Raw genomic sequence first — 25,738 nt, 5'->3', positions numbered from 1 at the left:
TTCAGATCAAGGATTTTTTGCTTCGATTATTTTTGTATCTCAAACTTCTTGATATTCATTATATTTTTGTTGCACGATTAAATTAATACTGTTGATAAAAAATTTTATAGATGGAGGATTTAAAAGATCTTTGGTCAAAGAAATCTTGAAAGTAAAAATTCGAGGGAAAAGAAATGGCGAGCATCGTGCACGATTTATCTTGCAAATAAAAATGTAACATTTTAATTACCAAGAATACAAGAAGTCGTAATTTAAAAATTGTCAAGAGCGTGCAGCTGCTCGATAACATCGGCTCGATGCTTCAAACCTTTCATACGAGCGAGGGACACACCTGCTCGTTCGCAGGTGAGCTCAGGTAAGGACAAAATTATCCTAGCACGCACAATTTCTGCACTTCCTCCGTACGTCTTTTCTTTACATAACTCAAAGTTCTTCAACTTTTATTCCGCGATACAGTGATTCCTTTTCTTACTTTTTCCAACTAGTTCGAATAAAACTGAAATAAGATAGTTAATTTAAAAAATATATTCTTTTCAAAAATTCATCGAATTGCAGATTGCAGATATTTTTATCGAAGAATATTCTTAAAATTTATAATTAAAATTAACGTTTGCATCGAATCAGTATATTTTATAAAACTCTGTATTTTTAATCGTAACATCAAAAATTCCTAAAGAGATGAGAAGACACGTGTATCCTACGTGCTTTCCTTTCCTACAGCTACGGCAAAAAAGAAACAGAAACGCGCTCCCGTTTGAAAGAGTAAGTCGTAAGTGGCGAGATTGATCCCAAGTACGAGTTTTCGAGATTACACGCGTAGTTCTTGAGAATCAAAGTATCGAGAAGTCGTTCGTGAGAGGTGTTTCGAAGTGGGAGGCGATCAATCTTGCTAATAACTTTATGAGAAAGATTAACGCAACAGAAAAATTAACGGAGAACAGCGTGCTTTTGAAAAGTGGGTCAATTAAAGAAGGTTCGCGAATCGTGTATCTCGTGTTTCTCTTTGAATTGAACGACATAGTTGCGTGAAATATTTAACGAGTACGATGATTCGTGCAATTGGCGAGCCAAGAATATCATATTTTTAATTTTGTATCTTCTTTTTCTTTCCGAAAAGTATACAAATTACAAGCTTTGCGTGAGAACTTTCATTCACGGCTGGAAATTCTTTCGGGGAAAAGCAAAATCTGGCTTTGTGTAGGAACGAGAAGAATAACAAACAGATTAACAGATGAAGACTGAGCGAAACCATAAATGCTTGCACTTTATATTATCTAATGCTCGAACGGTTATGGGAAAATAATTAAGAATATTTTGAAAATTTAATTAGATAAAAATATCAATAGAGTATCGATGAATTTATCCTTAAAATCGTTTTACAAGTTTGTTAATTCTGAAAGCGATCTACTATTTTAGTAAACGTTTGGAGTTGTTTTCCAATATTAGATGCATTCGATGAATCATTATTTTTTTCAATTTATATCTAGTTTTTATTTACAAATGATAAGTTGGAACGAAATTATTTAAGAACAAAATAAGATATGTCATTATCTAACAAGATATTGTCATTTCTTTTTTTCTTTCTTCAAAATTTGTAACACGATATCGAAAACAAATGTATTATCGGCGCTATTGATCTTATCGTATTACTAATATCATCGATTTGAAAAACAAATCTTTTTTAATTCTCTAATAACACGATTCGATAGATAAAATCCGAATATACGAATTAACCTTTACTATTATCACACTATTATTAATAATAAAATACTACAATTTTAATAGTACTTTTTAACACATTGATAATAAAATAAAATTATTTATTATACGCAATAAAGATAACTTTATAAAATACAATGTCACTTCAAACAAAAATCAAATTTTATCTACAATATTTACCACCTCAAAAACTAGAATACACCAGAGATATCAAAGAAGAACCATCCTAAATCCATCTAAATCGTACCTATCATATAATCTCAAAAATTAAACTACTCCGCTAAAATTCCACCTCGAAAAAAACAAGCCACTCCTCAAATCAAACCCTTCCAAAAATTGAACAAGAGCCACGCGACTTTAACGTTTCAATCCATTTCCACGAAAATAAAATACCCCGCATTACCGCAAACACCGCACGCTCGCCACGCGAAGATTTAATTACCCGACCTTCGAACATCCGAGCAATGAAAAGAGGGGTACGCGTATAGAAACGATACGATTCATCCTCGAACCCGATGCGGGCCCGCGTTTCACATTGAAACGTGGGAGGGGAAGGGGCGTAGGCGCGAGGAGACACTTTGAGCCGGGTTCAGCTGCGAAAGGAGACGTCCGTGGCAAAAAAAAGCGACCCCGGTTACGGCGAAAGGGGACCAACAGACGACGAGGAGGAGGCGGAGGGGCCTCCGTGTCTCCTCCGTGGCCTCGTGAAACGTTCGCACGGAACAAGTGTGTTACACGATGAGATAACGCTACTTATGCTTTATGCAATGGGTTCTCGCTTTCGTTATCGTTCTCGAGCGGCGGTCAAATTTAACGGTGATAAATATTCGTCGGTTCTTTTTTTTTTTTTCTTCTTCTTTCTTCTTATAAATTGGTTCGAAAATTTATCCCGGTTGAAATTAATCTAGTAATTGGAAAATACGAGGCTGAACAAATTGATTCTCTACTGGTAATATTTATTGTATTTTGTACGAATAATCGGTAATTATTTGTGAAATAGTAGCATTTTTTTTTTTTTTTCCTTAACGATATTTTACGAGTATTTCAGACTTTGTATAGAGATTTCGTGAGATTGGCGTTTCACGTGGCGATGGAATTTTCACGGGGCCGATAAGATTCGAGATAACGAAGGTATTTTGTTTAGTCAGTTGGGGATTTGAGCGTTAATTAGTTTTCCTTCTTGGTGGGTGATTTATTATATGTGGAAGAAGAACTAGTTTAGGAATATGAAGGAAAAAAGTAGTATTTAAAATTAGAGGTTATATGTGTATAATCCAAATGATTATAAAATGATCTTGAACAATATATATATTTTCAAATCCTATGAGAAAAATATTGAAATCAATATTTTGTATATTTAAAAAGATTTATGAAATATTACTTCGATGATTTTGAATTATTTATAAAATTGATTGGAGATCTCGATGATAGCTCGATGACTAGCTGCTTATAATAAGCACATTGAATAAAATATTAATTTTTCTCAATAATCCAACGATTGTTATTCTAAAGCTGAAAGTTTAAATTTAAACTTGATTTCATCGTTAATCATAGAAATCTCTTTATCGATAAAATTATTGACAAAATGAGTAATCGTGAAATCTCAACGAGATTAATTGTTATATAAATCGAGTTATCGAAGAAAAATGTAGAAAATGTAGATTAATACTGGAATTAGTTTTGTAATAATGAAATTCAATCAGAATTTCATGAAAACGTCGTTATTTTAAAATAATAATTATTTAGGATCCAATTTTTAACACCCAAGAAATAATATAATTTATCCATAAATAGACGAAGCACCATCCCCGAATGATTAATTGAAATTCTGAATTATACGCGTAATAAACACTAAAAAAAAAAAGAAAAAAAGAAATTCTCTGATATAAATCACCAGTCGAGCGTCCTTCTGTGATACACGAATTGCTAAAAAGGCAATCGAGAGTACTATCGAGGTGAAATATCTCAATATAGCAACGTGTGTCGCTATATTGAGCTGGTCTTTGTCAATGACAACGTCCAATGAATTCCTTATTAGGCAAGCCGCCATATCAAGCAGAATCGATTACGTTCGACGTCGAATCTTCCTTAGGCTGTATTATACTTGTATCTTCGTTTCATTACCTATAATGCGCTTTGCTGCGTTCAATTGAAATTTTTCCTTTTTCCCAAAAGATAGAAATGATAAAGCTGAGTGTGCTTCTTTTATCTATGAATAATATTTTTAAATTTTCTACATCAAGAAAATTGCTTTTTAAATGTACCCTATTCCTGTCACGTGTCGCAGTCAATTCGATTGAACATTTACAAAATAGATATAGATTCCTGTGCCCTCCCAAAATCTCAAGATCCAAGTCACAATTCCATTCCAGATTCAATACACCTTCCCTACGAGTAAGCACATCCCTCTCTGAATCTAAATCAACTAGGGGGTTTCAAGATTCAATAAAGATTTCAGAAAAAAACATGGAAAAAGCATTAACAATTCTAACTTAAAAGTTTAAAGACATCCTTCCTTTACAGTTTTATCTGTTTTGCATAAACAATATAAAGATCTTGATCTTTAATTTTCAAAAAAATAAAAGCCAGAATGATAATCCTCTTATCTTAAACAATCCTTTTTCATCAACCAAACATTTTATCTACATCTACAAAAAAATATACTCTTGCTTACGAATAAAGTATAGATATTTAAAAAATCCAATGAATCCACAAGAATTAAATTTATTCGCCAACATGATATTCTTACTTTTGCTCTCCGTTCTTCGTTCATCCAGTGAAGAAATTCTATTCCACGATTGATAGTCCCTGAGAGAAAAAAACATTCTAACTTAAAAGTTTAAAGACATCATTCCTTTACAGTTTTATCTGTTTTCCATAAACAATATAAAGATCTTGATCTTTAATTTTCAGAAAAATAAAAGCCAGAATGATAATCCTCTTATCTTAAACAATCCTTTTTCATCAACCAAACATTTTATCTACATCTACAAAAATATACTCTTACTTACGAATAAAATACAGATATTTAAAAAATCCAATGAATCCACAAGAAATTTATTCGCCAACGTGATATTCTTACTTTTGCTCTCCGTTCTTCGTTCATCCAGTGAAGAAATTCTATTCCACGATTGATAGTCCCTGGAACGCGCATAACAGCGCATCTTCTCGCACGCCACCAGAGCGGATGTTCTATATGCGGAGGGCCGGACGCGAGTACCTGACGCGCTCCTCGTTCGTCGCAGTAAAACCGTTTCTGTAAATAAACTCGTATCTGTCAGAGGCGCAAGGGATCCTTTTTGCCCCCTCCTTTATATTGTTCCGGCGAAATTACCAGAAAGGCAACCACGAACACGCCCGGTTAAAACTGTTTCCCGCCGTTTTTTGCACCGCCCGCCTGCGTTCGCACGATCCTCCACCCTTTTTTCTTTTTTTCTTTTTTGCACCGCCTAATGAACCCTAACGACGCGGTTTCTCCATTCGTAATTCCGCGTCTGAATAAGCGGGGCTCGATGGACGGACTGTTTTTCCTTTGAATGGAAAATTTTCATGTATTAGTTGATGAGATTATCGAGGAATCGAGGGAAGTTAAATTTGGAATCGAATAGGAAGAGATGGGGGTGTGAATGATCGAGAATGTCGAACGTGTTTTTGATTGAATACATAGAAGAGGTTACATGGAAAATTTGTTTTATATTTTTGTAAGGAAAATGACGTTATATAAATATTTAATTTGGAGAAATTTGGCGAACATTCTAAGGGATAAATAACCCTTAATAATCGTTTTACTTGACAAACTTTTTAATATTACCATAAATATTTATCGAAGGTACTTATATTTTCCATCGACGTCCGTCAAAGTGAATTTATCGAATTTTAATCTCAATATTTGGGACACGATGGTGTCTTCAACGTATAATTAAACGCCTTGACCTCATTATAACACCGAACCCGTACGAACACCCGTATGAACCCGCATCCTGCTCGCTCGAGGAAGGAAATGTCATTCGCATCGTCTCTCTTTGTGCCTTCCATTTCATCTCGCTGCATTCCAATTAAACTGCGTCCAATCGAAAACTTCAAGAGTACGTACTGCGTTTGATGATCGATAATTAAAGAAATTCAATTCTTTTTTATCCATCGTGAAAATTAGGGAAATCGATTTTATTAGTATTTTCCTCCTTAAATATCACTTTTACGAAACTTTATGAAATTAATGGAATTGAAAAATTTGTTGCCTTTGCATTTTTTATAAAAATATCTCAGCAATTGAAAATCTTCTTTTATATTCAATGTTCCATTGACTCGATTCTTTTCAATTTGAAAAGATAAAATTAAAAAGATACTGTTCAAAAATAAATAATAAACAATTATATTGTTATTTATATACAATCCATAAAATCGTCTCATCATCTTATTCCAATCTTCAATTTAAAAATCTCAATGAAAACTCGTACGCCATTAATGAACAGTTGCCAATCGATAAAAAAACCTTGCAACGCATTATTATTTCAAGAAACATGTTAATCTACAATCCGTGATCCATAATCAGGTGAAAATTTCAATGTATTTCCTCTCTCTTAAAGCGGCAACTTTCGCATCAATAAAATTCACTTGTTGCCCTAAGCAACATTCGACTGCAGACCAAACCGAGTGCCGAGACGTACAAGATAAAACGCTTATCAAGAATATTGCGACTGTAATTCAAACTTGGTAAATCGTTTAATTTCAGTCGGTTATCGTTCGAATACCTCTCATTAAAGACTTTCACATCGGGTCAGCGATATCCTTCTGCGAAAAATTTACTTTCCTTTCCACTATCGATTTCCGCGAAGACTCGTTTCTTCGGATCCGTGATACATATCCTCCCACGATAACTAAATATTATGGTACGCCTCGAGTCGCAGAAAAAAGTCGATGGCAGACATCATTATGAGTCATTGAATCTTCGTGCTGCAATTCGAAGAAGTTTGATAAAAAGAAAAATTAACGAATCCTTTTTTTATCTTAATTTGCCAATTAAAATGTTCTTAACACTTGTTATATTCTATCGTCAATCGCTTTTTAACGATAATTTAATTCTTCTGCCAAAAATGGAAAGAAACGACAACAATCTTTATTATCGAACACATTTTCTAAAATGTTTCTAATAGATAACTGTATAATTCCAAGTTGTCGTTAATTAATTAATTAATGTGGAAAAATTTAGAATGTTCTAAATACAACAATCAACCGACGATCATTTGAATATCGTTCCATCAATTTCCACGTTGATAAAAAATAAATAAACGAAAAATTATTTAATCCCATTTTGATATATCTATTATAGATAATCGAGGATGGATGTTTCGTTCGATCAAGTTAGCGTTTATTGCAAGTTGTCAATTTGATACTATACCATTAAGTGAGCCATAATTGCGACTATGGGATATAATTGTATACCATTAGATCGAAAGCTGATCTTTATTATCTCGAGAATTCCTCCTTTGATCCTCTACTGAGGAGGCTGGATCGAGGAAATCGTGATACAAATCACGTATGGGCACATCGTGCCTCGGTTTATGCACGAGTGTTAATTGTCGTTAATAAGAAACGAACGTTGACCCAGTGACTGGTTCATAGTATCAGTTCGTATCAAAAACTGTGCCAATTAGACGGATTACGTCAGTCCACGCGTATGTATAAACCCTTGAAAAATTTAACGATGAATTTTCAATGAAATATCAAAACTAGGGGGAAAAAAATGTCAGATTCGAGCGAGATATTTTTTTTCAAGCCGCTTGAAAAACTTTCATCGAAATACTTTTAACTCTGGCCGATCCGTGTTAACGACCTTTCGATAAATTGAACTGGCTTTTGCTCCGAGATCGTAAAGCTGTCTGCTCTCATAACGGTGCCGGTGACACCTTTGCGCCCTGTAACTTTTATCTCTCTGACGAAATAAGCTGTCCGGACACACAAGAGGGAAGAGGGAATTTCAAAATTTTACGACACGGAGGAATCTCTTGCATTACTTATCTCGTCTCACGCGTTAAAATCTCCGCTTATTATGGAGGCGAATTGAATAGTTTCCAAGTTGGAAGCCTTCGTGATATTTGCAGCCGGAAAAAAAAAGAATGTTCAACCATTTACGTATCATATTTTACGCTCCAACTTTCTTATTTCCTTGTTTCCAATGACGCAAGCAAGTGGTTTAATTTAATCCAAGTTGAGATACCATTTTAACGGATCAAAAAGTGATTCTTACTTCTTCTTCTTCTTGTTATGATAAAAATACCGAATTTGAAGAAACTTTTCTAAAAGAAAAAAATAATAGTTAGAAAATACTTGTATCGATTATTCTTACAAATCTTCGAAATCTCCAAGATCCGCTCAACTCCATTCTCAACGGATAATGAAATAGTCGGGAGGGTCGCACGTCTCTCGAAATATCGCTCTAAAAATCTCGCCACGTACGCGTTTCCATTTCCCCCGAGTCACTGGAAATCCGTGAGTCTTCGTGCGTGTGCATCCTCTTCCACTAAAAAGTCAGCCAGGACGACACCTCGTACGTCCGCGGTCATCTTACGCCCAAGTATCACCGATACCGACAGTAACGGGTGAACAAATTGACATGCGGCTAGTTGGCCTGCATAACTGTGGCCTCTCGAGACCGCAGCATTCTTCCAACGGATTATCATTATCGGCCTTCGTGATACTCAATGAATATCCAATGACTCGGTGTTACGTGGCGACGGTTACGATGGTGGTTGCGACGGTGGTGCGGCTCGACTCGCGCACCAACGGCCGTTCAATACGTGATGGTGGCTCCGTGACTTTTCATCCGTGATCAGGAACAGGGGAAATTACCGTTCGATTAATCCCGGATGGATGGATGGATCGGTTGGAATTATCGATGATGAAAATTGCGACCTCTTTTTCATCCTCTTTCGCCTCCCATTTCTTTTGGCTTCATGGGTTGGCTCGATTGGGTCAACGGGTCAATTTGATTTGAACGAGGAAATATTTTTGATCTCGATAATTTTCTGATAATAAATTTGGAAGAGTGTGAATTAATATATACATGTCGAGCAATGATGGAAGATTCTCTTTTGATGAGAAGAATCATTATTATTAAGTATTTTTAGATACCAAGTTTGATGAAGTTTGTAAAACTTGGTTTTGGAGTTGTCAAGTTTTTAATACTGCATAGATATTACGTTTCATCCATAAGATTTCTTCAAATTGTTTCTATTCATTCATTCGATATTCGATCCAGTTAGAATTCTTCTAAAATTTTATCATCGAATCAACAAACATCGACGAACAATTTATCGCTAATATGATGACTTAAGATAACAGATTTTTTCTTTAAAAACTCACTCAAGCACGGAGAGGAACAGAAACGTCGTATTATATTCATCCTTGAATCGTTTCCCTCGTACGATGATTAAATACCCAGGAAAAATCCCATCGTATCAATCTTCTCGAACGAAATTTTGGGAAAATCTTTCGATCATCGCGGCGTGAAATTTCATTCACGTTCGACAAGCGTCGATGAAAGACTGGAATGCGAATCGGTTTTCGAGAAATCGATAGAACAACGAGCGTAGGTATTTAATAAACTAGTGACGAAGAAACGTGGGCGAAAGTTTTGGCGATCGTTCTCTCATCATAAGAGTGTCCGCCAACCTGTTAGATGTCCCACATTTCGAATAATTCAAGCGAGAAGAAAAGTGTTTCGAATTGCAATAATTGTTAGTCGGTTATCTCTTCTTAAACAATTTGGAAAATGTGAAAATCGATGAATCCATGTTTGAAATTTGAGAGATTAAGAAAGTTAGAAATTGATTTTACTACGAATTGAGTTATGCACGAAAAATTGAAGATATGATTCTTCTGTTAAGAATAAAGAAATTTTTAATTCGCATAAATAAACACTTCACCTTCAATTTTACGAGCCATTGAAATCTTGACCAGATTGATTCATTCGTAGCACTATTGTCTTCGTACAACAAAGTATTTAAATCATCCAGGTATTCAAGTGTGAATGATTAACAGCAACAGTGGAAATCCATTGTACCCATATAGAACAGGTTTGCCAATCTCTCGATCGTTTCTCTAATGTCAGATTGCAGTATTTCGCTGCTTTGTATATCCATGAAGATCAATTGAATTATAATGCACCATTTCTTACGGCTGTAAAGATCGTAATATTTTTTTTCCATCTGTTTCAGACAAATGATGTCGAATGGCACGCGTGTAATTATCAAACGTCGCGATTAAATCTGAATGTCTTTGCTCACTTTATTATCTGACTCGAATCAAGTATTTTATTTTTGCTTGGTACAGTTTCTTCATAAATTTATTTCAATAATTTTCTCTTGATCGATAATTGTATTATTCTCTACAGAGAATATTTGTGCAAATATATAAATGCATAGGTAATTATTCATAGCGCATATTTTATGGAATAAAACGCGTTTGGAATTTTTACGCAGCTTATCATTTTGTAGATAAAGCTGCGAATTATCTCTCCGTATAATATTCCCCGATACTTATCAGAGATCCTTCCAATTAGTCCTTAATAGGTTTTCAAACACTCGAAACATGTTTCATCCATAAGTTGTTAATAACTATCATTAAATGCCTTCCGATTTCGCTTATTGTAAATTATCAATTAATTCAAATTGATCTTCTTTATTTGCTAATTTTTAAATAGATATTTCATCCTATCCTTGCATAATTAATCCTTCTAATGATCGAGTAAATTTTAATCATTTTAATAAATTCATTCGTATTTTTATTAATTATTAACAATAAGCACTTGTTAATCAATAATCGTTGCCTCATTAAGAATGATTGAGAAAGATAAAAATAAAAATATGCAAAATACCTGTGTGTCGAGCGGAGTTCGATGTAATTTCACATCGTTCAACTTTATGATCGAAGGAGTCGCGTTTAACATCCATCGGTATTCGTATTTTTCACGCTCAAAAGTAGCAGTGCTCTTTGAGAAATTTCTAAAAGAAAATATGGCACCGCGAACGCGATAAAGCCGAGACATGCGTCAGCGTGCAAATCGTGCGAATTGTTTCTACGACTTGTTTGGAAGGGGGCTGATATCGTGCTCGTGCAAGCAAATATTTGCGTATCTTCGCGTACCATAAGCCTCCTTGAAACGCATACAATCTCGCGCATACATTATCGAAAATGGCATAAGAATCGTGTAGATTTTTCAAGTTAAAAATAACACTTTTCTTTTTTTCCTCCGTGAAATCATATTTAAATGAATAAAATTTCAAATATTAGTAACGCGCGTAGCACGTTACTCTTCCTCGTTCATTTATTAAAATGATATGATATTATGATTTATTTCCTCGATCGGTATCACGAGTTATTTTTCAAATAAATATAAATATTATCTACTTTTATCATTACATCCTACGACATTTGTATTACAAATAATTTGATTTCTACAACATGCTTACACGCATCCTCTGAAGGGAATACTAAAAACTTTGTGGAGGAATGCGACCTTGGAGGTCGTTCAAACCAACTGTATTTGGCCAAGTATATTGCCAGCTGATACTCCTTCCATCAGGTTATATTCTTTCTTAAAAAAAGAAATAAAAAAGGAGATAAAAACTTCGTATATTAATTCATCGAAAGTATATATTATCCATTAATCGTAAATAATTCTTATTTCCTCTCCTCGTGGATCCAAGAAAATTAACAAAATCGCATAACAACTTCCGTAATACATCGCCAACGATCCTTCTAGCGCCTCCATTTCCGCGAATTCCAACGCGGTTCACCAAAGAAACCGTATACACTTGCTCTCGTGGTCATCCCTTTTCAACACGTGAGATCATCTCCCTTGCCTGGGTCGTTGCACTTTCTCTTCCTCTTCCAAGGTGCCGCGGAGAGGAGAAAACATCCGTATCTGAATAAACGCGGCCATTTTTTCCGACCCTAAATGTCATCATCCATCCCCGTGTCGTTATTATGGAGACGGGGTCCCATCCCGCGTTGGAATTCCTTTAAAGTGCGTCTGGGAAATTTGGAATGCATCGATGACTCACACCTTCGGATTTTCACTTGGAAAGCCTATCGGCTGCTGTCCTGTCGCCATGAATAATTCACAATTCCAATGGCTCCTTATGACTGAGTTCCTCGGGATTCGTCGCGATTCCTTTCGATTCCGGTTTGTAATGGAACAATCAGAGTTTTTCTTTATTGGAGGATTAATTCTCCACCTTTTTCTTTCTAATGTTTTCAAGGATAAGTTTCTCGAAATTGCAGCCTCAGGAGCCTCTTGTATTATTATTAATTTTATTTTCATGCGTATTAAAGATGGAAGTGTAATTTTCGATCAAAATAATTTGGGTTCGAGTAACTTGAAGAGGATATTGAGTTTCAAATGTAGAATAACATCCCTAACGTGAGAATATCCCCTTATTCGAGTTAAATTTGAAGTTTTAAGGGTTTCATTCTATTTCGGTGATTATGATGCTTCGTGAGTGTTAATTAGATGAGAAATCTTGGATATATAATTGTCTTCTATGGGGAACTTTTTGTTTTTCTAACGATGATGAAAGAGCGTAACGATAAGATAAATTGTCGCCGTTTATCTTTATCCCAGATCTCTTATTAGTAACGAATATCAAGAATTTATTTCGTTGTACCATTATGTAATATTCGATTTTGTAATTCGTTCACAGAAACTGTCTCCGTGTGACTTACGATTTTTGAAATTTTGTTATCAAAACTAATTTTCGTTCGAATAATTTCTATATTTTAAAATCCGTCACGCATAATTAACGTGCAAGTTTTTAATCCCATTGTATTTCAATGCTTTCTACAACGAAATAGATGTGTATCAGTAATTATATATCTTCTCAGTAATTGAGAAAAATTAATATACGCACCGTTTTCACGTTTTCTTCTTCTCCTTTTTCTGCGTTTCTTGTAAAACGCAATTCTTATTAATACATATACATACATATCTCAACCCGAGTGTAAGAAAAATCGTACTGCGGTTTATCTAACAATCAAGTTTGTTACGCATTCACTTGCTTGCTTCGAAAGAACGCGAATCGCTCTTCAATGAGATAGAAAGCGACAAATTAAGAGTTTATTCTTGCTAATTTCTCCTTGTTACTTTCTAATTACTCCCGCAGTTTAAATTGAATTTACGAAATGTAAATTAAATTTAATGTTATACGTTTTCGTTTTATTAAATATAAAAATATTAATATTTATGTATTAATATTTAGAGAAATTCAGATAAATACATTGTCTAGGATGACTTTGACGAGATATCTTCAAAAAATCTCCACGTACATTTCATCTGATGGAATGCAAAGTAAGAGAAAAAGTATCGTTGAAATACAATTCTTTTTTTCAAAATTTTTTACCAAAGGAAGATTGTTAAAATTTCTAGGGCGCGTCTTTTTATTTTTTCCACGAACACGAGAGCGTAACTCGAAAGTATGATGAGGTTATACAATAAGAACCACGGGCAGAAAACGCGTTTAATATTCTCTTTCAACGCGAGATAGCCGCGTGATTTTAGCACGAGGTGCAAATTTATTATCGCATGGAAACGAGATATGATAAAAGCGAGTAGGCCTCTCTCTGTTTGCACGTCGACGAGCGCTCTGTAAATTGACATTGCCAGCCAACATGATGATAGGAATTAAACTTAGAGGAAGCGAAACGTTTCTACATTTTTCCTGGCCTTTTATTTCGCCTCGAGCGGGCGATGATCGTGCAAAAATTCGTAGAGAATTGTCAAGAAACGCCATTATTAATTGAAAATTCTTCTCTTCGAAAAAAAAAGAAAATTTATTTTAACATAAATGAACGAATTACGTGGATTAACTAAAACTAGATATTATTCGAATTTGGATTTGTTCAACAGGAAATGCAATAATATAATATTGGAATTTTGAAATAAATACCCTCTTCTTCTTCAGTAATATTTCTACGAACACAAAGTGGTGTGTAATAATTAATGATACTAATTAATGGCAGTGATAACATTGATCGTTCATTATGTTGGACGATAAGTTATAGGATATTGCATATACTTCACCGTGATAATTTGTCACTGAGATAGGTATCGTTGATTACTAATTAGAGATAAGTCCAATAGTGATACGGTATCATTACTGGAACGTGAATTTCAATATAAAATTATAATATTTTCGAGATGTATTGAGTAACGATATAATTTTTGTAATCGATTATTTTGCTTTGTCTTTTTAAATTATCTTCGCAAAAGCAATTATTTTCGGAAGAAAAGAAAAGGATTGATTTACGAAAATATTACGAAAGTATTCGGCAAAACTTTTATAAGCGCATTGAAATATGAAACTGTGAACTGTACAAGCATCAGCAAAAATTGATTATGCTTGGAAAGAATGTACGATAGTGAGAATTATGATATCAATTACCTGACAATTGCAAGATATTTTAAAACGATTACATAAATTTTTACACATTCATAAATCATTCCACGTATTGAAATAATGTATACCAATTGTTAATTGCACTTCGTTGTTCTTTTTTTCTTTTTTCCTTCTTTTGAGGTACTTCAATCAACTATAAATATTTTCCTTATCATCCTAATCAAAATTGAACAACGATATAGTAGGGTTATCGAGAGTCTACCGAAGTTATATTTAGCTCTGATAATTTCATTAATGCGACTATATACGCGATAAAAAAAGCTTGGTATCTCGACAATAAAAATCGTTAATTGTTAATTATTTTCTATATCAATGTAATAAAACGATACAACAATAGCTACTTGTTCACTTGAATATGAAAAAATTTTTGCTTAAAAATCACAATTTTGCTTTGAATCACAATTTAATCAATTAATTAGAAATTAATTACCAATGCAATTTTAATACACAGTCACATTGGTGGAATTTAGATAAAATTCTTCAATATTATTTCTCAACTCTTATAATATTTATCTATGGAGATTCACAATGCAGAACAACGATCCAATTATTGCATACACTCTCCAATATTTATTTCATTGTGAGCTTATATACAGAAATACTTAAATCAAATGTACGATTGTTCTGATCGTTCCTATTAATAACTTGCTAATACGTTGAGACACTTCCTAGTGAATATTCTTAGATATTAATCATTACAGCTTCCTGTTATTTCAATGTAATTATCTTTGTATCACTTAATGGATGATCATCCATTGATACGATCTATACAATTCACTTAGGGGAAAAATAAATATCTTTTAAATAACATTTCCTTTTTACGATGATTATATTGAAGAATTTATAAAAGAAAAATATATCATTAACTAACCATTCATAATTTTCCTAAATTTTTATCTTTGCTGGAACAAATTTGGAATTGATTTTACGTATAATACACATTTTAATGGATTGCAATTTTTAAGCATGAAATACCACATTTTTTTTTAATCAAAATTCTCAAGTAATAATGGATTAACATTATCGATCCGCGCAAAACGTAATTTTCTCGGAAACAACGATTAATAGCCGACGCTTATCAATGCCTCTTTGTTGAAACTAGTGCAGCTGATCTGAATATTTCTATTTTATCTATCATGGTTTCGTTGGTACAGAAATTGAAAGCCTTGCACACGAGTAGAACAATACGCCATGTGTGACGAATCGCACAATACGCTTTCAACATCATATCGTGATAAAGCTGTCGCTTTCGACACATTTCAACTTCTAATACCGTTTTCTTTTTTTCTCTTTTCTCTCTTTCCTTTTTTTTTCCCTTTTTATTCACGGTATACAGTCCAATCCATATTCAACGATGAAATATGATATTTCAATTTAATCGCTCACTTTAAACGATTAATAACATAAACTTTTAATTTAGAAATTTCATTTATCTTGGAGGAGGAAAGCATTTCTTTCTTGTGCTTTGCTTTTTTAACAAACGAATACTGAATTGGATCTTCTGTTAATTTCTCCTCTGTGGTGAGAACAATTAGCTCAATGGATCGAACACGATACACGTACAATAAATAAATCGTGATAACAAATTCGAACAGCTTTATGGTTCAACGTTCCATTGTGCACAACGATATCGGTAAGTTTTTACATTAATTAAGCTCGTTAGTTTACTTCGTAGACCGTGACGACCATTCATTCTTATTACTTAGGATAATAGCACGGTTATTATCCTAATTTTATTCTCTTTGTTGCATAAACCGTTTATTTTTATTTTTCTCTCTCCAACAATGAGGATCAAGCACAATGCAAGTACCTTTCAAAAATAAGAATAAGATCATTTGATAAAATTTCCATTTCTATCTTATTCCATTCTTTGTACTCTCTCTTCACAAAAAAAGAATCTTTTCCCATATATATCTATGCATCAAAACATTTTCAAAATTGTGCTGATCAATCGATTCCACTTCGTTTAAAATTTTTCCTAAAAATTGTTTTTTTCCTCTTTACCTGGACATCCGCCTACGTTTATCTCGCGCGACGGAAAATTCAAAGTCATCGTCGTTCGAAGAGAGAGAGATTTGAATGCACGCGTATCGCTTTCCGTAAATGGCGTCTCGATATTCACTCCGAGGGACGAGATCGAGGGGCGAAACTGGATCTCGCATTGAGACGGCGAGAGTGATAGATCGTCGTCGTTGCGGTATTGGAAAAGAAAGAGAAAAGAAAAAGGAAAGGAGAGGAGAAAAGGAAGAAGAGATCCGGCATTGCCAGTCCCGGGATAAGAGGAAGAAAGAACTGGCCGGGGAATCTTGCTCCGCGCGATTCATCGCGAATCATGCCCTACCTCAAGTTATCAGGAATTCGAACGGTATCCCGTACCAAACGAAATCGAATCTATGGATTTTACTGCCAACACGAATATTGCACAGCGTGTTCTAAAAAAAGAAATAAAATAAAGATAGTCTTTCGAACTTCGTTCTTGAATAATTTAAAGAGAAATTGACTGGTGGTTTTGTGGATATAAAAAGCGAACGCAAAGGTCAATGAGAATTGTGATTTTTTTTTTTGATAAATTTGGAATTATAATTTTGGAAAATGATGAATTTTCTATAATTAGTCGCAAATGCATATTTTTACATTTGGCAAGGAAAATACTGTTCTTGTTATAAATAACGAGTTGGTGTATATTTTGTAATAGTTTCAATTTCTCTTGCAATTGATTTGATTAAATCTCGTGCAAGTTTTAATATATTTTTTGACCGTTTTAAAAGTTTATAGACACGGTATTAAAATATAAAATCTAGTCTACGGAATAAATATAATATAACAACGTTATGATTCTTGTGGATGGAACTGGATTTATATATAGAGCTGAAAAGTGAATAGGAAAAAGAACGAAACGAAGCAGGCATTCGATGATGATAAAAACAAACCAGTTTATGCGAACGTTGTTGGAGGATAAAATGAGCAGAATGTAAGAAAAGACACTGTTACTCGGCAAGAACGATCGTCCTTGAAATAAGTAAGAGTTTTCATAATTACTCATGGAAGAGGAAGCAAAATTACTGTTTAATGGAAATAATAAGAATACCTTCGAGCGAATCAGAATCACTTTTCAACATGCTTAAACACGCTTTGGTATTTAAACAATAATCAAATTGCATTACGTTCCATCTACGTTAATCGAGTCGAATCGAATTTACTTATATTTCACATCAAGAAATTTTAATCTCTTGCATAATATAATTCTTAATATTCCGTGGAAATATTCGAGTTAATCCTTCCTAGGATCCTCGAACAAGAATGTTTTTTCAAAGCCTAGAATAATAAAAAATCGAGATTAGTTAGGAAAAAAATATGGTTGCCCACAGAAGATTAATGAATTTCAGAATGTTAAAACTGTCGAGCGTGTTTTAAATATTCCGCGTTACATTCCGTTTGTAAAGCCGAGGAAAAGAAAAACTTGGCAATATAAAGATATTATGTTTTATGCGTTGATAACATAAAAATCTTTCGACGCCTCCCGAAAGAATAATGAAAAACAGGAGATAAAAAAAGGTGGTAAAGAGCTACTTGTACAATGTAATAAGCGTGTTACGACCGATTTTTATGTTAATGCAACACGAAATTATTCTAATACGGCCGAACAATGAAAGTGTTATCGTTCACCAAGCCCTCCTCCCTCCCTCCCTCCCGATGAATAATTCAAAGTTGTGTAACATTCTGGAAGTAGGAAGTCGGGTAGCCTTGAGGGAACGTTTAGAGGTCTTCTGGGAATGCAGTCAAGTAGGCAAGCCAGGTGTCATAAGACCCTTTGGTGAATTGCTGCCTCTCGAAAACCACAGTCAGACGTGAAGGATTAAGGGGGAAATCGTTTTACGTGACTGCGAATACATTTTAAAAGAATTCGAATAACTTTTTTTAATCGATATGAAGATCCAGGAGTCGAACTTTTTTAAAACGATTCTGACTGGAAAAAAAATTACATTATATTTTACCACAGAATTGATATATGTTATATTCACGATCATTGTTAAAACTCGTGATGAAATGATAAATTTATCCGAAAAAAGAAGAAGAAACTTTCAAGAGTGTATAATTACACTTTCCTTACTGTCCCTTGAATCTAAAAAAAGGAAAAACACGCGTCGAGGAATTCACAGCGGGACAAGAAACTTCAATCGCGAGAGGGGGTTTTTGATCGGAGCGCAAAGTAATTAGAGATCCAAGACCCTAGCCACGTTTCAACCGCTTAATTTTCCTTTCCACCATAAAGGAACGGCCGATGCGCCGCTGGATACCCCCATGGTCGAAGAATCGACGCATAAAAGGCTGGGGTGGATGATACTACACGTACAAATCGATGCATTAGAGACAGAGAGAGAGGAACCTGTTACACACACACACATCCCTCTTTTTCATGTCGTTTTCATAAAAGGCGAATAATGCATGTAAGATCGACCTTGGGCATAAAGACCTCCAAAGAGCGTATCGTTTAGTGCATTATGGTTGTTCAGGTATGAAAGGTGCTCGTTACGATTTATATTCTCTCTCTCTTTCTGTCAGTGAGAATGAACATGACCACGAAGGATTATCACACAACCCCCTTCTTTTTCGAGCTGTAACTAGACTACTAGATATCTATGCAAATTTCACTGGTGCAAATAAAGTGAAATAAAGACGTACTTCACCCGCAGATATATTTTATTTCGTGTATTCTTCTCTTTCCATGCATTCGAGAGTTTTTCATAAATGCATTTTCAATTGTAATCTTCTTTTATATCATTGAAATAACTCGTTAAAACGATCCTTTCTCTTTACACGAATGAAATAAGATATACTTTAAATATTGAAACTTGAGCTTGGTTCCACGAACAGACTTAAGAGCACTGTCTTTGAGTTAATAATTCCAGAGATAAATAGTGAGAGCGAATAGGAAACTGGGCGATGTTTATGGAATCTGCAGATTGATTGTTTAATTCGAATCATCTTGTCATTCGTAACACGTGCGTTGCAATCCATCTTGTTGGACTGTGTTGATTAAGAGAGTTGTTTATGGTGTACGTGATTCATTTGTTAATTTGAATCAAAATTTCGTGAATTTTTCTTCGTACATTGCAGACAATTTATAAAACTAATTTCAAAATATATTTTAATCTCTGGATTGGAAGATAAATTTTGAGAAAATTTATTTATTATTTACAGTACCAAGAATTTTCCTTTTCTCTTCTCTTTTTAGCACGATTTTCATTAAGTAAATCGATTCTTCAAGACAAGAGGAACGACAGTTCTCTTATTTCCTGCTCGAGCATTCCTCGAAATCGAATTTATTGTTCGTCGTTCCTTTTCTGCATAAAGAATTCAAGTGTAATATATTTTTTATCACGAAAGAATATTTTTATTTGATTAGAGATTAGATGGAATTATCGTCAAAAGAGGCAACGTTTCCACATTATGATTACGAGAAATGTTAAAATATTCACACATGATTTTATGCAATGCAACATCAGTGGATAGTGCCTCGTCCGATCATCATCATCATCATCATCATCATTTATCATCGATTCGAAAGCTTTTAATTAAATAATTTCACGGATATGCCAGGCATAAAGAACGATAAATTTGACATATACACATTGAAACGCGTAAATATTAATTAACGGTATAATTAAAATTGAATAGAATCAAGAATGATTTCGATTCTCGTTAAAAATTATACGATCGTGAAAACAGTTTGAAGGTGAATCGTACAAGTCGTACAATGAATGCACTTGATTGTTCCGTAGCCTGGTATAATTACATACGTATTTTTATAAATAATGCAGCAATACATAAAATTAAAAATATTCACTCTTCGCCTTCAAGTGAACATGTTCCATTCTGAAAATGGATTTTAATTAAAATTTTATACGTGTACCACTTTATCAAACCACGTACCTGCACGAAATTAATCATTGGAAAGGTGTAAAAAGTCACCAATTAATTTTCGTGAAATACCTAATATATTTCGGGAGAAACTGTAATTAAAATTGTATTATTTTAGAAACCGACCTTAATATTAATTCGATCACGATTGTTATTCCCATCTCCTTTCTCTGAAATCCTTTATCCATTATTTCTAAACAATTACAAATACCAAAAAATCATCCCAATACCTACAAATGTTCCAATTGCACTTAAAAATCGTTCCCTTTCGACCTCGAATGAACTTAGCCAAACCTTTGGATCGATGGAGAGCATCGATGCAAAGGGTTGAATCTCCAGCTACAAGGAGGGGGAGCTTCCACGCACGAATTTATCGATTATCCCCGATTCGCTTCGCATGTGAACGGCAAGCCCCGCCATGGCTTCCATGGAAATCGCGCGAAGAGGAGACAACAAACGAGGCGCACTTTTGTACCGCTACACAACACGAAGAGAGCGTGAACGTACACGGCGCTCGATGCGCCGTTCAATTCCCGGGGAAAATCTTACCCGCGGGACCGTTACTTTAAAACGGTAACGTAGTGGCATGTATCCGAAAGCGGATATAAATGGATTAACTGACTCACACTGAGTCATCCCAGCGTGATTTTCGGGCAATTTACGAGCCACCGTGCGCCGGGGGACTTGGTTCACGACCACGCTTCCGGTACACGAACGAACGGTATATCTAATCGCTTTTGATGCCTGGCCATCACAGGTTTCCACGAGTCTTGTCGATTTCAACGCGGGATCAGTAGGACGGTATCCCTTTCTATTCTGTATCGAAACAAAAAGAGGTGAATAAAACGAAGAAGAAGAATAAAGATTTATAAATTGAACAATTATCGGGTTTAATTAAATTAAATTTTCTCAATTCATATAATACAGAGTCCTCCAGTCTCTTGAGACCATTAATGGTATTGGTTGGCATTGTTGTTGTTGGACCCGTAAAAAATGGCGGCTCATTAAATCGTTCACGAATTTTTCGCGATATCCATAAATCACCCGAGCCGACCGTGTCCCTCCTCCATAATACGTGCAATATATTCGAGAACGAGGGCTTGCATTGCTCTCGTATTCAAACCTGTTTGGTAAACAGCTGAAACCGCATGCTAACGGTTATTGACAGATTTTACCGCAGCCAGAGACCTCGTACGAGGAGGAGAAAAAAATCGAGAGGGTGGTCGATGGATTGACCCCTTGGACGAGATTGCACGATAAACGTTCTGTAAAAGTATGCCGAGGTGTTTTAGTTATATAATCGTGTGTACGGATTGAACTTTCAATTTCAGAAGTTTTTTAGAATTAATGAAAAGCTTCCAATTTGTTTTGGAATCATTGATAAAAATTTCTCTCTCTTTCTTTTTTTAATATCGTTTACAATACTTGAAGCACGAATGAAATTCAGAATACAATTAAATTCAGAAACAATAACGAAGAAGAATATTCGTCTGAAATCTTAACATTAAAAATGGATGAATTTGTAATTTTTTTTAACACTTTCACAATAGATGGAATGCTACAATGTATCGTTAATCCGATGAAAAGAGAGAGAGAGAGGTATTTGACACCTCTGGTTATAAATTTTCTGCATCGGATTGTGAGAAGCTCGTTGAAGAGGAACGTCTCGTGCATTAGAAACGATAGCCTCGATCATTTTTCTATTCTATTCTAATACCTAAACTGTCTGACATCAGCGGATAAGTATTTGACTTGAGAACGATAGGACGAAGTTTCAACTGATGACAAATGAAAATTGATCAAGAAGAAAAAATTAAACCCTTTGACTATCAAACAATGAAATATCTAATAGGAAACGAGCATTATTTCCAAAGAGAAGAAATATATTTATGTAACATTTTCATAATTTGATAATAATTATTAAATAAACTTGTAACCTGATCAATTTAGAAGATCACAGATGAAACATATTAAAAATAAAATTTGGAGGATATGTATAAACGAATTGTGCACGAATCGATTCCTTTCGATCATATATAATCCAATTTTAAATTTAACTCGACGAGCGTTTTACGCAAAATATTATTGATTTTAATTGGTGTAACATGTGTCTCGTCGTTATTAAAGAAATGAAAAAAACTTCTGAAACGTCTTGGTCAATGCAACCAGTTTTCAACAGCACGTAAGAGACAAATCTTACGAATTGACCCTTGCACGAAACACAATTCGAAGAGGCAAACACGTGTGCAGAATTATATTGAATCCTTGCTGACCCTATCAATCATTGAACGTTGCTTTCAACTCGGATATGTTACAATATGGCTACGAAGGCTATTTGATTAATTGAGATGATAAATAATTGTAATAATTGTGTATCGAGTATTTTTATCGTTAATATTATTATCTTGAACGTATAAAATAAAACACGCGAGATATTATTGCCAATAGCTTGTAAGAGATTATAACAAAAATTATTTTTTCATTTAATATTTCTTTTACAAAAATAGATATATTTAAAGATATTATAACTATCCTTTAGATCTTGTAACTTTTTCAGAAGAAACAAAATCTGATATCTGTGTAAAACTTTATGGAATATTTCTTAAAATTTATAAAAATATTCATCACAATATTTAAATAAAACTCTTTTGGCAATTAACTATATGGCAACCAATGTTATGCAATATTATACATATAAAAAAAGAAAATAATAATAACGATAAAAATTTTTCAAGTTAATCTTGCTTTGATTATCAAACAATGATAAGCGAGAAGAATCAGTCAGATGAAATAAAATAAAAGACCCTTCGAGTAACACGAATTCTTCCTATTCGAGTCATCACTCATAAACGTTGAATACATTATTCTACTGACAATTCAAACATAAAAATCAAGCAAAATAATATCTTCAACATAACGTTTCCAATTTATAAGGCGGCGAAAACAGTGTTTATCTTTTGACACCACCTCTGGCAATGGCATCTGTAAAGCCTCGCTAATTACCTCCTCGCTAATCGTTCTCTTCCTAAACGAGTATCGACTCAATAAAATTTACATCTTCACCTCGCGGATAATCAAGGAAGTAATATTTTATCGTAAATACGAGTTCAATTTTCTCCACCATTTGCAATCTCCATTATTTCTGCGTCAACGAGTGAGAGTTTATAACAAGATTTATATCTTTTATTCGCGAGCATCTCGAATAAAAAAAAATCATATATTAACACGAACAGGAGCTGAATGTTCGGATTGATTATTACCGTGATGAATTGTCATGCGATAAAATCGAAGGTTATTAGCTTTTATCGATTTTGTTATCCAGAAGGATGATTGTGGACGCTTGTTACGAAATTCATGTAATTTCGAATTTTTAAGAAATTTGAGAAATTCCAATTTAACGACCAGTTTATCGCGAAATTGGTGTGCAATTTCATCTTTCGAAAAATTTATCCAAGGAAGCATTCGATTCAGAAATATTGTTCCTGCATTGTTTAATAATTTGATCGAAGAATTATATCGAATCAAATATGCAATATGTATTACTTCATAATTATTGAAAATCTCGAAAGAAAATGATAAAATATTAATTTGTAGATTCCGAAATTCCCACGCGAATTAATTGAAAAAAAAAAAGAAAATTTGTGAATCGATGAACGACAAATTGAACGATCACTGGTTATGAAAGTGGCGCAGGTTCATTTCTCATAATCTAACTAAACGCCGAGTGAACTAGGTCAAAACATCTCTCTTACAGTTACTAAAAGATATAAATCTCTTCTAATTAATCTAGCCTATAATAGAACAGTAGTGAGAGGATAATTTATACAACTTAACTTGCAAATTTAACAAACTGAACAATTCAATAATTATGAAAACAATTTAAATTTACTCGTATGAAGTAATACATTGCATATTTGATTCTTCGATCAAATTATTAAACAATGCAAGAATAATATTTTTGAATCGAATGCTTTCTTAGATAAATTTTTAAATATCTCAACGCGTGAAAAAAAAATTCGCGCGATAATAAACGATTCCACGCTTTAACTCGTTCATCTAACTTGGATCTTTTAAAATTGTGGCTTCGCGAAAACAATAAACTCAATTTGTTCGAACCGTGGCGTAGATTTCTCGCAAGTTGCGCGACGGAAGCTGCGAAATTCCACGCTTGTTCGTTTAAACGCGGAAAAAAGAATGGAGAACCGTCTGCGGATTCTATTAGCTCTTCCGGAACACGCGTGGCGCATATCTTTCCCAGACGACTTCAAGAACCGGTTAGAATTTTTGGAATGTCATCATGGATGAATGTAATTTCACTTTTTCACTCTATCTATACTATCTATACACGCTTTTCATTTATTATACTTTCGCTTTTTCGTTCATTCAAAGATTCGAAAATAAATTCATGAAAAAAAAAAAATAAATAAATAAATAAAATTATTAGATTTTTCAATTCTAATTGCAATGATAATTTTTTTTTTTTTATTGACAAAGATATGATATTGTTCTTGGAACAATAATCTGAGAGAGAGAGAAAAATCTTTGATATATTAAGAATCCGTGTAATTTTAAATTTAAAAAAAAAAATAAAATAAAATAAAACAAAAATAGAATTTTTTTTTTATAAAACGTGATTTAATTTACCGAAGTATCTTTTGTTGTTAGTTAATTTTAAAAGACTCTGTTTAGTTATGTAGGAACATGCGCTTGAGCGTGATTGAAATGTCCAAGTTGTAAAGTATATACACTTGCTGAACACTTGCTTTTAATAAAAATTCGTTTTAATAAAAACTGAGAACTACAGCTTTTTTTCCAATTACTTTTATTATGCTTGTATTTTATTTTTTTTTCTCCCTACGTATTATTTTTCCACGATTTATCTCTACAATAAATTTTTATATATCTTTCATGTAATGAATTTTAAAATGCAAAAAAAATTTGAAAATCTGATGATATAAAATACCATAAAATGGCATTAAAAGAAACTGTATCTTATTACGTGATTTGCGCAATAATGTATTACATAACAATAATAACAACAGAATAGCAACGATTTAAAAATCTCATCGCAATGAATCTTCAAGAGAATTTTCAATATAACACCGATTAAAAATAAATTAGAAAAAGAAAAATAAACTGAATCTAATTTCCAAATTGGGATTCTACATTTCAATCATGCCAGTCATGTGATGGAAAAATTATAAAAAAAAATATAAAACCTTACAATCCTAAAAATTATCCCACAGTCTTATTGTTCCAAATGTGTGTTCATATTTTAACTATTACGAACTATCATACCAGAATTATTGTCAACTATTTTTACGACAAGAAATAATGCAATCTATATATGTATTTTTAAACAATACATTGTTCCATTCGTTGCCTCGCCTATGCTATTGAAATATTTTCAAATGATGTCTAATATTTGACAAATGCATGCCACAAGTGCCAAAGAAGAAATCCTAGAAAAATTAGGCACAATTTCCAAATTCCTATACAAGTTTCGTACGAACAGATTCCATCGACAGAAGATTATCTGATTTCCAAAGAACAATCCTCAGAAACTGATATATTTGTTTTTGTTCATAACGCGAATTCTTTCACGTGACGTCATTATTTTATTTAGATTGAACGAGATCTGC

The 25,738-nt window shown here is 33.6% G+C and overlaps 1 protein-coding gene across 4 annotated transcripts in view; it reads right to left on the bottom strand.

The window, feature by feature from the left end:
• Positions 1 to 25,738, bottom strand: part of LOC410895 (pleckstrin homology-like domain family B member 1) — a 66,264-nt gene that overhangs the window by 37,425 nt on the left and 3,101 nt on the right. Inside the window, exon 1 of one of the 4 annotated variants that reach the window (XM_026439021.1) lies at positions 4,802 to 4,950. The exons of 1 other annotated variant lie outside the window; for it this stretch is intronic. In XM_026439021.1, the coding sequence (XP_026294806.1) occupies positions 4,802 to 4,883 (82 nt within the window). In that variant the 5' untranslated portion in view covers positions 4,884 to 4,950. Of the gene's footprint in view, positions 1 to 4,468; positions 4,560 to 4,801; positions 4,951 to 25,738 lie in introns of those variants that run through there. 2 more of the 4 variants (XM_026439018.1, XM_026439019.1) reach the window with 2 other exon arrangements.

The sequence above is a fragment of the Apis mellifera genome, linkage group LG2 (genome assembly GCF_003254395.2).
Source record: "Apis mellifera strain DH4 linkage group LG2, Amel_HAv3.1, whole genome shotgun sequence".
NCBI classification, from domain to species: Eukaryota; Metazoa; Arthropoda; class Insecta; order Hymenoptera; family Apidae; genus Apis; species Apis mellifera.
Note: the sequence above shows the minus strand (reverse complement) of the source record. Positions and strands in the feature narration are given on the sequence as shown.